General features: G+C 40.0%; 1 protein-coding gene across 2 annotated transcripts in view; it reads left to right on the forward strand.

The window, feature by feature from the left end:
* The first annotated feature begins 1,896 nt into the window (after positions 1-1,896).
* The window catches only part of RTTN (rotatin), a 151,762-nt gene continuing 140,789 nt past the window's right edge, over positions 1,897-12,869 (forward strand). For both annotated transcript variants that reach the window (XM_032422642.1, XM_032422641.1), the window contains exons 1-7: positions 1,897-2,146; positions 2,484-2,671; positions 3,530-3,707; positions 4,483-4,572; positions 7,008-7,098; positions 8,283-8,397; positions 9,321-9,471. In XM_032422642.1, the coding sequence (XP_032278533.1) occupies positions 2,116-2,146; positions 2,484-2,671; positions 3,530-3,707; positions 4,483-4,572; positions 7,008-7,098; positions 8,283-8,397; positions 9,321-9,471 (844 nt within the window). In that variant the 5' untranslated portion in view covers positions 1,897-2,115. The remainder of the gene's footprint in view (positions 2,147-2,483; positions 2,672-3,529; positions 3,708-4,482; positions 4,573-7,007; positions 7,099-8,282; positions 8,398-9,320; positions 9,472-12,869) is intronic.

A 12,869-nucleotide genomic window follows, 5' to 3' on the forward strand; every position in this document is an offset into this window, starting at 1 on the left:
ATATGTAGTACACACTGTATTCGTACAATATAGCAAGCTACAGAAAAGAAAATGTTAAGAAAATCATAAGGAAGGGAAAACACATCTATAGTACAGTCATACTGTACTATGTTTATTGAAAAAAATTTGTGCATCAGTGGACCCGGGCAGTTCAAACCCATGTTGATCAAGAGTCAACTGTAATTTATTTTTCTCCCACAGTATTATCATCCCTTCCCCACTGACATCCTCAGTGTCTCAATCTAAGACTTTCATCTTACAATTATCTTTTAAAAGTTATTTCCATTACTCCTTTGTACCATCATGTGTATTTTGATCCTGATACTTCAAATCCACAACTACAGCCTTCATGCTTCGGTAACTACAGAAACTTCTCAGCTGGTATAACTGTTTCCACTTTTTGGTCCATTTGGCACAGTATCTATCAGGAGCTCTTCTCTTTCCTGAGCCTTGAGAAACGCAGCCCGATACCGTCTTGGCCAGTGAGGCTTAGGTAGGGACTAGTGGAACATTGGTTAAATATCCACACCTTTTTCTTCCCACTCTCCAATTTCCTACTGCTGTCTCCTATTCACCACAGAGGGACAAATGGAGAATAACTAGCATGCTAGCAGCCCCTTCACTTCCCCTCCTCCCAGGGGTAATTTGGCCGCATAGAATTGCTCTTTCCCTGGGCACCTGGGTGGTTCTGTTGGTTAAGCGACTGCCTTCGGCTCAGGTCATGATCCTGGAGTCCCGGGATCGAGTCCCGCATCAGGCTCCCTGCTCAGCCCTCCCCCCCCCATGCTCTCTCTCTCTCTCTCTCTCCCCCCCCCTCATTCTCTCTCTCAAATAAATAAAATCTTTAAAAAAAAAAAAAAAAAAAAGAATTGCTCTTTCCCTGACCTCGACAGACCCATTCCGAATCCTTGCTTTGCATGCACTGTTTTCTCGGGCAGGAATTCCCTTACCCCATTTCTTTGCCTGGCAAACAAATTCCTACTTACCCTTCAAGATCCAGCTCAAACATCACCACTTTCTAGCCTACGCACCTCGCAGAAGCAGCAAGGTCCTAGGAATGTTACAAAGAAAAATGAAGGTCAGGCCCTCAATCGGCTACTTAACTAGTTGGTATGACTGTGGGTGAGGAACTTCTCTGATTTTACGCTCCCTATTTTTGCAAAATAATAATGGATATTATACCTGCCTTGACATCCCTTTCCAAGGGAAATTGAAAGCATCCGTGAGAGAAAATGTTCTCTAAAATGCAAATCATTTTACAAATTTAATTTTGTTGTTGCTCTTAGCACGGCTTAGAATTTTTTTTCTTCTGTTTGTTCAGTGCCAAAGCCAACTATGGGGGCATTCAAATATCAATTCATACCCTTACCCTGCCCCCCCATTTTTTTGTTTCTACAGCCCCCTTTTTTCTCTTCTGTTCTCTTATTTCCTTCCCGACCCCCTTTCCTTTTGTGACTTGCCTGTTTATAGCGAACTTCAGTATCCGAGGACACTGCTTGCCTTTGCAGGTACATTTTACAGTTAAAGTGATTTTAGTAACGAACGGGGACGGGGCGGTTGTGGATGTGCGGGAATCCAAACCCAACCAAACTCTGCATTGTAAATTGTAAAGTTCTGGGAGCCGAGAATTCAGATGGGCCGGGCCAGAGCGACTTTGCAGGGCCAGGTTCGGCTTTGCCGGGACTTCTGCAGCCCGCGCGGGAGCCCGCGCCGGAGCCCGCGCTGGGATCCCGGAACCTCAGGAAGGTGGGTGCCCTGGCGGGTCCGGAATTCCGGGAGGGGAGCACAAATGGGCGAAGACCACAACTCCCGACGTGCTCCGCGGCCGGGGCGGGTTCTACTCCCTGCTTGTCTCCTCATTCTTTCCCGTTCCTATGACAAAGACTACTGTCTAAGAACTGTGTAGTAGAAATTACAGAGAGGCTGTAAGCTTCTGTGGAGTCGCGGGGGGCCTGCAGCAGCTCATGGGGTGCCTCCTCTTCGTCTGGTGGTTCTCTGCTGCATTGCGGAACTCAACAGCCCGACCGGCCGGGTTTCCATGGGGACACTAATTGTACACGGACGCTGTGGCGCGGCAGTTTAATTCTCCGGCGGCGGCTGATTGAGCGGGACGAAATGGTCTTGACGGGGCTCATCAGGAAACTCGGTAACAGGCTGAGTTGCCCCTCGCTGCAGTCACCCTTCTGTCGTGGCCACTTGCTAAGAATGGCCGTGTAACGTTTTCGAGGCCGGTCCACCCCGAGACGGCTCCCGCTGATCCTGGCCTCGCCGGGGCAGCCGCCGGGAACCCATCTCGGACTTGCTGTAAACCGAGCAGTTCGCGTCCCGAATGCAGCAGAGGCCCGCCTGTGAAGAAATTTGCTTTATTTCCCTCTTCGCCCTGCCCTCGTCCCCGCGTAGACAGCTGAGTGGTAGGGTAAATCCCGGGGCGGGGGGCGTCTCTCTGGCGTTGGGCAGCAGCTCAGTGTGCTGTGCTTTGACAGGTCACCAGCTGGCCGAGATCAGGGAACGCGCTCTCAAGAATATTCTCTGCAAGGTTGAGCACAACTTAGTCTGTTGCGATGATCTAGTTCGGGAGAGGCTACTTTTTCTCCATTTGCTGGAATGGTTCAATTTCCCGTCTGTTCCAATGAAAGAAGAGGTTCTCAGCCTTTTGAACAGATTGGTTAAGGTAGGATCATTTTGAAATAAAATCAGAAGAGCGCGTGTTTCGCAGTCATTTAATTGTAGCATTTTTTTGAAAGTTAAATAATTACAACTTTTTTTCTAACCAACGAGAGATGTTGAATTTTAATTCCTCAGGGTATATAACGCTCAGCTTCCTTTTATCTTATTTGTAATGTTGAACCTCACATTACTGTGCTCTCTGAAATAACAGAACTTCTGAGTTTTGGTGTGTTCTGATTTTTTTGGAATCATCTTTGGGAGTTGATATTTGTCATTCTGTTTTTCTTTTTGTTCTGTTATTTGCGTATTAAGAATTAGATGTGTCTGTATGAAAGAGAACATGTTTAAAGTTAATGGTACAGACCATGATTAATAAATACCTCAAGTATGTGAAATTGCGTTTTCTGTATCTGTTTTTCAGATTTATGCTCCTCAGCCTGTTTTGAGAGTAGTTGTCAGGGTTAAATGTCAAGAGTGCTAGTGTAACCTTTCAAAACTAAGTCACTGTGTGGTCATAGGGGATTATTACTTTGGCATTCTTTGGAGGGGATAGGGTGAGAGTCTGTGGGGAGAGGTAATCCATTTTATAAGTAGGAATAGGAGTTTATAGTGTGCATTTCTAGTGCTTAATGTCTGGGCTTTTCTGTCATAAGTGTTATCACGTGGTTTATGTATGTCTCTATAAATCTATGTCGTGTACATGGAAGTTCTTTACTTTTACATGTATCAATGCAAGATTTATTTTTTAAAAAAGGAATATCTGGAATACTAAAAATAATTTCATGTTTTTGTTGCTGTAAGACAAAGTGTAGAAATTTTGATATATATGGTTATTCTCAAGACTCTCCTCTTCTTATTTCAGTATTCCCCAGCAGTCCAGCATTTGGTTGATCTTGGTGCAGTCGAATTCTTATCTAAACTTCGTTCTAATGTGGAGCCGAATCTGCAGGCTGAAATTGATGGCATTCTGGATGGACTTTTTATTCTTCCTTCAGAAGATGCTGCGCTATATTCTGCATCTTACCAAACCAAACAAACTGGTAACTCTTTGGAATCAATGTGATGCATCCTGTTAAAATAGAAACATATTGGTTCTAGTGCTTAATTCTAACGAAAGGGACCTTAGGTTAAAAAAAAAAAAAAAAAAAAGATCATTTTCTCGCATTAACTTACATGAGCTTGACCTTTTCCCCGCCTTCTACAGTTATTCAGAGGAGGATACATTTGTATTCGTTGCTTTTTTGGTCAAGGGGCCTAAAAGATGCCAGAGATTTTCTTTTTTGAGACTACTTTACAGATTACTTCTACAATAATAACAAATTTTCAACAATAACAATAATAACAATATTGTGTTCCCATTCTTATTGCAACTGAACTGCCGAATATGTAATCACATGTGACAGAGAATCGTCAAAGATACTGGAAGATAGTGCTTGATTCCTGAAGGTTGAAGTGGTCAGGAACTACATAACTGGAGTAAGAGAGAGGAGGAGATGGGCTAAGAAGCAGAGATAAGCCCTTGAATAAATACTTTGTAACAGATTCTTTAGGTACATTATGGATGTTTTTATTACAACAAATAGTTGTATTTGCTGAATCTTAAAAGGGAGGGGACCCCCCCCGTTAAAAACTTGCTCAGCATTTACATTTTTTTCCTCTATAAGGAGACTCTTCAGGTAAAAAAAAACTACTGTTATTTTTCTAGTTTTTAAAATGATTGTAAAACTTAAGAGAAACATTAATATTTGAAAAGAGTAAATTTCACTTTTAGCAAATAAAGAACCAGTAATACAATAATATATATTTTCTTCTCAGAATTGCCACAACAACCTGAAATCTTAATAGGATATTTTCCTCAAGACAAAAGTAATTTCCAGCAGATGGAAGTGTCTCCACGACCAATGGGTGTGTATATATATATATATAGAGAGAGAGAGAGAGAGAGAGGTAGATGCTGTTGACTTGGTAAATCAGAAATTAATGTACTTTTCTTCGTTGGTGTAGACATATTGTGGTCCAGCTTGAATGTTTCAGCACTGAACTGAATGTTTCAGTTTCCTCAAATTAGTTTAGGATGTAGAGTCTAAATGGTAACATTTTATGTTATTCTAACTGCATTCGAGCAACTCTGGAGGTGGGTGGTGACGGTGGCAGTAGTCCTCAGGGCCTACTGAACACAGATTTGTCAGGAATGGTGCCATGCACTATATATATGTCATGGTATTTATTCTCCAGCTCACTAAGTGGTACTGTTCATCCAGTTACTCAAGCCAAAGACTCAGGATCATTTGGGTTTCTTCATTTATCTTTATCCCAACATCCAGTTGATTGAAGAGTTCTGATTTAGAGCCTCTCTCTCTCCCTGGAATCTCTTCCAGGTTTTTTCATGTCTGGCTGTGTCTGCTCACATGTTACCTCCTCAGAGAGACTTTCCTGAGGACTCTAGCTAGTGATCACTTTCTGTCTATGTCTAGTTTTCTTCCAAACATACATCATAATCTGAAATTACGTATTTATTTACCTCTTTTTGTCTCCCTGTTTATAAGCTTAATAATAGCTGTGAATACTGCTTTATCCCCAGTGAGCAGAGCAATGCCAAAAACTTATTAGGCACTCTGTGTATTCTTTGAATGAATGAATGAATGAATCTTCACTGGCGTTCCAGTGAAATTGATATTGTTACTATCTCCATTTTACTGATGAAGGCAATGTTGGTGTAGACATATTGTGGTCCAGCTTGAATGTTTCAGCACTGAACTGAATGTTTCAGTTTCCTCAAATTAGTTTGGGATGTAGAGTCTAAATGGTAACATTTAGAGATTTACACCTACACTACTGAGGCTTAGAAGGATAAAACCTTTATTCTGGATGATGCAGTTAGGGAATAATTAAGTAAACATGTACCTAACAGTTTATTGCCTGCACAGTTGCAATGAAAAGGTTGTGTCCAAGGATATAACTGCTTATGTCAAGTATTCAGTTTAACTCCGTTTGGAAGCCCTCCATTATTAAAATGCTTCCTTAGAAACTCTCTGGTTGAATAACAGCCTAAGAAAGAACTGAAAACTTGTTTAGACCTTTTCTTTCTGAAAAAGTTTTGTTACGCTTATTAGGGAGCCTCTGTTTTTGAGATGGTAGTTTCTTTGTGTTTATGATTAAGAGGCTTCATTGAGTGACAGTGAGAGACATCTGAAGGGAGAGAGTATGTCCAGGGCTGGGAAGGTGGAAAACATTAGGGACCATTGAGATGGTAACATTTTGTTATGTGAGTTGCAGTTTGTGGATTGACAATATGGCTTATTTTGGACACATCTTTTTGAGTGCGGTATAAGTCTGTCCTACCCACCTTTTACTTTTCTGTTAGAAAGTAAATCCTGCTTGGGTCTTAGCACTTTTTTTTTTTTTTTAAAGATTTTATTTATTTATTTGACAGAGAGACAGCGAGAGAGGGAACACAAGCAGGGGGAGTGGGAGAGGGAGAAGCAGGCTTCCCGCCAAGCAGGGAGCCCGATGCGGGGCTTGATCCCAGGACCCTTAGGATCATGACCTGAGCCGAAGGCAGCCACTTAACCGTCTGAACCACCCAGGCGCCCCGGGTCTTAGCACTTTTGAAAGAAACAACTGTGCTATATTGGGAATTTAATAATGCTGTTATCTATATTCAACAATTTCATGCTCTTTTCAAAGCATTTGGCAGAAAGAATATTTGCCACTTGGAAGGGTTTATGTAGATACTAGATACTGTTTCTCAGCATTGCCACCTTAACTTGTACAATATGAGATCTGTTAAAAAATAATTGGAACGGGGTAGTTTAAAACTGTTGGTTTCTCAGATTTCTTTTAATCTTGAGTGCTGATATTTGATCTTCAACCTTATGGTCTTCAAGTCATCTTCAAAGAAGTTTAAACATCTAACACCATTTAGGATATTTGAACATGACTAATTAAATATAGTATATGATTATGTTTATGTCATTTTTAATTTCTACAATTAAAGATCTCCAAATGCCAGTTCCTTTTATGTTAAATTTAAGCTCTGTGTTCTGGTTAGCAGCAGGGTAAAATAGAAAATGTAATGGAAGCTCTAAATGTCATTCAATATTAGTTTGTATTTAATGCCCTTCTAATAATAATATATGGTTCTGTGTAAATTATGAAAACAGAGCTCTGTTGTTTATCTTGTTAGGGAACAAATTTGCAGCTGACCTTGTTTGGTATATTTTAAGTTACTGTAAGATATAACTTTGAGGACTTGTTTTTAAGGGTGAAGCCTTACTCTTAATATTGTGAGTCTGTCAGCATTGCCTTTGATCCCTTAAATTTTGCTGTTCCATTAACAGTAAATCAGACTGTGAGGTGTTTGAAGTTTTCTACATTTCCTTGGCTACCTCTGACTACAACGGATAGACATGTTCTCTCCTCTAATGAGAGGTACGGTACCTGATGCGTGTCAGGTGTTTTGGTTCATTTATAGCCATTAAATCTGGTTGCTATCACTGCACATTTTCACCGGGAAAAAAGATACTAAGTGGATGTGAAAGGTAGTAATGGGAATATATGAATGATTTTCAGTTTCAAAAAGCAAGGCAGAAAATAGCTATTTGCCATTATCTGGCTACACATCAAGGTTTTGTTTTGTTTTTGTGGTTGGAATCTTGTATACTTCTTGGTGGCATGAGTCATCTCTTATTGACCAGATTCTCTGATTGGCCATTGCTTATGCCCTTAGTTAATAAAAATGGAAAAAATTAAACATAAGTGCAGTCGTTTTTAGTGGACAGTATATTCAGTTGACAATATAAAGACCCAAGTTGCTAGAGTTAGGACTAGATAAACAGCCAGATGCTGTTAAATGCTTTTTGATGTTGGCACTTCAATGGCATCAGTAAATTCTCTTGGAACAACATATTGAAGAGGTAGAGTCAGCGTGGGAAAGGGGTAGGGGTGGTTTTGATGTCAGCTCTGAGTCAGGCCTCAGGGAGGAGATATGATTTCTAGTACACACCTCTGGATGGTGGGTGGTGGACTGGAGCTGGGGTGAGAGAGGGGCTATGGATTCTTGGGGTGGGACGTAAACAGTTGCTGAATCCCTAGGAGGGCATATATTGTCTGAGAAGGTGAGGGGTGTCCTCTGGGATAAGAGGAGAATCCCAGCTTGATTCACTAGACCAGGGAAGAGCAGTAAGGAATTTAATTTCTAGAATTTAACTCTGTATGTGCTATTAAATGTTCTGTCTTCCTAATTCATTTAGCAGATTTCATTGCATTCTGTGCCCTTTGACTTCATTGGTTTCATCTTGTAGCATTGTGATAGTCTTGGCATACATTGGTGGATACTGTGTACTGCCTGCTCTTGAGGAGGGTCTAGTCGGGGATAGAAAGTCAACATGCAGTTGCCTTAGTACCAAATGTAGGCATATGGAGGAAGGACCTACCCCAAAGTTCTTGATTAGGGAAAAGATCTAGGAAGGCTTCCCAGGGGAAGTGAAATCTCAGCTGAGACCCGAGGATTGTTGATAGAGTCATTATGCCACTAGGTTATTTACAATCCCGTATAGATGAACTCTGTTTAAAAATAAATAATGCTATTTATGTATGTATGTATTTTTTGGTAGCTCTTTAAGAAGTAGTAACCACACTTTAATTTGGAACACCTGTGAACTATTGAAGGATGTAATCATGCAAGATTTTCCTGCTGAAATTTTCCTTCAAAGGCCAAAAATTGTTCAGGTATGTATCCTCTGTAATTGTTTTAGATTTGAAATAGAGAACTTTTTATAGTGAAACAAATTTTGCAAAGTAGGAGTCCTTCAGAAGGAATTTACCGTATTTAAAAAAATGAAGTATTTGGTTCCTGAAACCACTTCTGTCTTACTTCTTTGGATAGTGGTAGTTCTTCAGACAGGAGGTAGTCTCATTTGACACATACAGGTCCAGTTTGGCCACCTTGAATTTACCTTTTATGAGTCACCTAAAGAGGAGTATAGACTTTGGAAATTGAGGCTGGGCAGCAGTAACCCTTCTTAACAGTGAGAATAGCATTGCTTTTTGAGTATCTAGGATGTGTAAGGCACAGTGCTAGATGCTGTGGAAATAGGTGGTAGTGAGCAGTTTAGATGGATTCTTTGCAATCCAGTCTATTAGTTTATATAGTAGAGCTTGGGATCCCAGGGCTGGGATTGTGGCATATCACAGCCTCAATCACCAATCCCAGGGCTGGAATGGATGCCTCTGAATGGCAGCTATTAATACATACTGTTGCAGTTGTCCAAAGATAGCAGAGGAAAAGCTGTTAGTTGCCAAAAGGTGGCAAAATGATTTAGCTGTTTGAGATGCCAAAGGCTTGCTGTGATTTTTAAGAAGTATTGTGTAACTTAATGTTCTGAATGGGGAATAATTCATATGTTCTCTCAGAATAGGTACTCAGCCATCAGATTTTAGATACAACAAACACTGACTAGTCTATTTAAATTTTATTTTCTTGTTTTATCCCGTCTTCTTGCATTATGCTAAGTCATTTTTGCCTATTTCTTGTTTCTTGGTTTTACAAATATCTTTCAAGTTATTTTATTTCCTTCGGTTATTCATTTGACCTTACTTAAACTCCACATCCACCTTCCCTGGATCATTTTCATTGCTCTTCTTTATTTCAGAGCCTTTTATCTCTGTTGAAACTGGCCTTTGGAGGAGACGGAAAACATCACCTGGCTTTACAGTCAGTGTCTTGCTTGCAGCAGCTGTGCACATCCTTAAGAAACAGACTTAACTTTCACCGAGATCCGGGTTTTTTCTCTAGTAAACAAGGTATTTATGTTTATTTATTCATTAGTCACTGGTGGTATTTACAGATTCTTCTGAGTATTCCCTGTTACACTTACTGTATAAATTTTCACAACATAAACTACTCATTCCTAAATGTAATTAAATGATTATCTTTGAAAACCAAGTGTGTGAATGACAGAACCACTCCTGATCCCGTCCTCTTTTTATTTATTTATTTATTTATTTATTTATTTATTTATTATGTTATGTTAATCACCATACATTACATCATTAGTTTTTGATGTAGTGTTCCATGATTCATTGTTTGTGTATAACACCCAGTGCTCCATTCAGTCCATCCTCTTTTTTTTGATAAGAGCCATTTGCAAGATGTCTTTCTTTTCTCTTATGAATACAGTGTTGTTGGAAGCTAGGGACCAGAATTCTGAGTTCAGCTATTCACATGGGACCATGGGCATTTTATGAAGTTACTTGTATTAATAGATTGTTTGGTTTGAAAAATAATAATTTGTATTTTTTAATAAATACATTTTTTTAAACTTTTGGTATATTTTATTTATTTATTTATTTTAAAATAATCTCTGCACCCAACATGGGGCTTGAACTCATGACCCCAAGATCAAGAGTTGCATGCTCTACCGACTGAGCCAGCCAGGTGTCCCCAATTTGTATTTTATGAAAACTATTTTTATGCAACTTGTGATGTAGTTATTTATTATATGATAGCAGTGCCAGACTTTTAAGGGAAAAAGCACCACCTAATGGCCAAATAGAGCACTAGACTGGCTTTGTCAAAACAGTATTTACAACCTAGGAATTCTGTGCACTTACGCATTGAAAGTTGAATATTAAATTGCAGTGATTTGTCATCATGCTTCACAGTTAATCCCTATTCTGTTCAGAGTTTCATTGATCCTATACTACTTGAATACTTATGCTGTACATTAACTTTATTATAGATCTCAGAGGGTATAGGGTTCCTCATTAACATTCTTGAACTAGAGCATTTTGCAAATGACTGAAACAGAGAGCTGTAGGTACCCCATATTTCATCAGAATAAGAGTTACAATGTTGATAAAAATAGTATCTTTGAAGATTTATTCATGTATTAAATGTTTATTTATCACCAACCATATGCCAACTGATGTTCTAGTCTCTAGAGGGTATAACACTGAACAAAGCGGTTAAGGTCCCCACCCTTCTGAGCTTATCTGAGATAAGGTTGGGGACAGGTAGTACATGAGTAAACAAGTTTGTTTCAGATCAGAAGTGCTCAAAGGAAATAGGAAGGGTGATGTGACCGAAGGTGACCAGGAAGTACGGCTTACCTGGATAGGATGGGCAGGGAGAGCTTCTCAGAGGAGGTGACCTGAAGGGTGAGAAGGAACCATCCACTTGAAGAGCTGCAGAAACAGTATTCCTGGAGGATCAGGGGCCTCGGAAATGAGGTGACATGCCTGAGGAACGAAAGCCAGGCTGGCGTGTGAGTGGAGTGCAGTAATCGGGAAATGGGGAGCAGGGAAGGGATGGGGTGAGATCAGAGAGGTAGCCAGGGGCCACAGTGTACAGGGATTTATAGATCTTGGGAAGTGTTTCATATTTTCTTTGCAGTGCAGTGAGAAGCTCTTGGAGAACTTTCTTTTTCCCTCTGCAGATGCCTTTATTTTACTTAATTCTTTAAAAAAATTATGGTAAAATATGTATAGCATAAAATCTGCCTTCATAACCATTTAGAAATGTGCAATTTTGTTGGCATTAATTGCTTTCACCCTCTTGTGCAACCATCACCATTATCTGTTCTCAAATGTTTTTCATCACCGTAAATAGAAGATCTGTGACCGTGTAGCCATGCTCTTCATGTCCCCTTCCCTCTGCAGCCCCTGGTAATCTCTCATCTACATTCTGTCTCTAAATTTGTCTGTTCTTGGGACCTCATACAAGTGGAGTCATACAATATTTGTCCTTTTGTGTCTGGCTCATTTCACTGAGCATCATGTTCTCAAGGTTCATCCATGTTTCAGCTGTGCCAGAACTTCATTCCTTTTTATGGATAAATAATATTCCACTGTATGGATATCCCACATTTGGCATATTCATTTATCTGTTAATGGACACATGAGTTGTTCTCACCTTTTGGCTCTTGTGAATAATGTTTTGGTGAATATCGTGTATCTGTTTTAGCCCCTGTTTTCAGTTCTGTTGGGTATATACCTAAGAGTGGAATTGCTGGGTCATATGTTATTCTACGTTTAGCTGTCTGAGGAACCACCAAACTGTTTGCCACAGTGGCTGTCCACACTGGCAACCCATGAGGCTTCCAGTTTCTCCACGAGCTGTCAACACTTGTTATTTTCCCTTTTTATTTTATTTAATTTATTTATCTTTAAAAGATTTTATTTATTTATTTGAGAGAGAGCATGCAAGAGAGAGCATGAGCAGGGGGGAGGGGTAGAAGGAGGGAGAGAAGCGGGCTCCCTGTGGGGCTCGATCCCAGGACCCTGAGATCACGACCTGAGCTGGAGGTAGGTGCTTAACTGACTGAGCCACCCAGGCGCCCCTGGAAAAATGTCTTTTAAAGTCCTTTGCCCATTTTTAAATTGGGTGGGTTTTTTTTTTTAAGATTTTATTTACTTATTTTAGAGAGAGGGAGAGCTTGCGGGGGGTGGGGGGGAGTTGGGGAGGAAGGAGGCAGAGGCAGAGAGAGAGTCTCAAACAGAACTCCCTGCTGAGCACGGAGCCTAAGGTGGGACTTGATTTCATGACCCTGAGATCATGACCTGAGCCAAAATCAAGAGTTGAAAGCTCAACCGACTGAGCCACCCAGGTGCTCATGGTTTTTTGTTTTTTTCTTGTTGAGTTTTAGGAGTTCTTTATATACCCTGGTTATAAAGTCCTCTTTAGATACATGATCTGCAAATATTTTTTCTCAGTCTGTAGGTTGTCAGTTTCTTGATAATGTCCTTTAACGCACAAAAGTTTTTGATTTCGATGAAGTCCAGTTTATCTTTGTTTTCTTTGGTCCTGCCTTTGGTTTCATGTCTAAGGATGTATTGCCAATCCAAGAGCATGAAGATTGACCTCTGTATTTTCTGCTAAGAGTTTTATGGTTTTAACTCATATTTAGGTTTACTCTTTGAGTTCATTTTTACATGTAGTTTGAGGTAGGGTTTCTCGTAGAATTTTGAGCAGGGGAGTGACCTGTTATTCTGCTTTGGCAGTCCCGAATGTTACAAGTCAATAATGCTGGCTAGAAGGCTGCATATAATCAGGTTAGTTAGTTATAAATCTAAATGTGCTAAGTGAGTACTCGCAGAAAAGGTTGACCTTTACTTTTACCCCAATAGAAGTGTTTCCATTATCTTAACTTTGTTAATGTCTTTTGGAAGAATGACATATAAAAACTATATAATCCTTATTT

The sequence above is a fragment of the Phoca vitulina genome, unplaced genomic scaffold (genome assembly GCF_004348235.1).
Source record: "Phoca vitulina isolate PV1807 unplaced genomic scaffold, GSC_HSeal_1.0 scaffold27, whole genome shotgun sequence".
In the NCBI taxonomy this organism is placed as follows: Eukaryota; Metazoa; Chordata; class Mammalia; order Carnivora; family Phocidae; genus Phoca; species Phoca vitulina.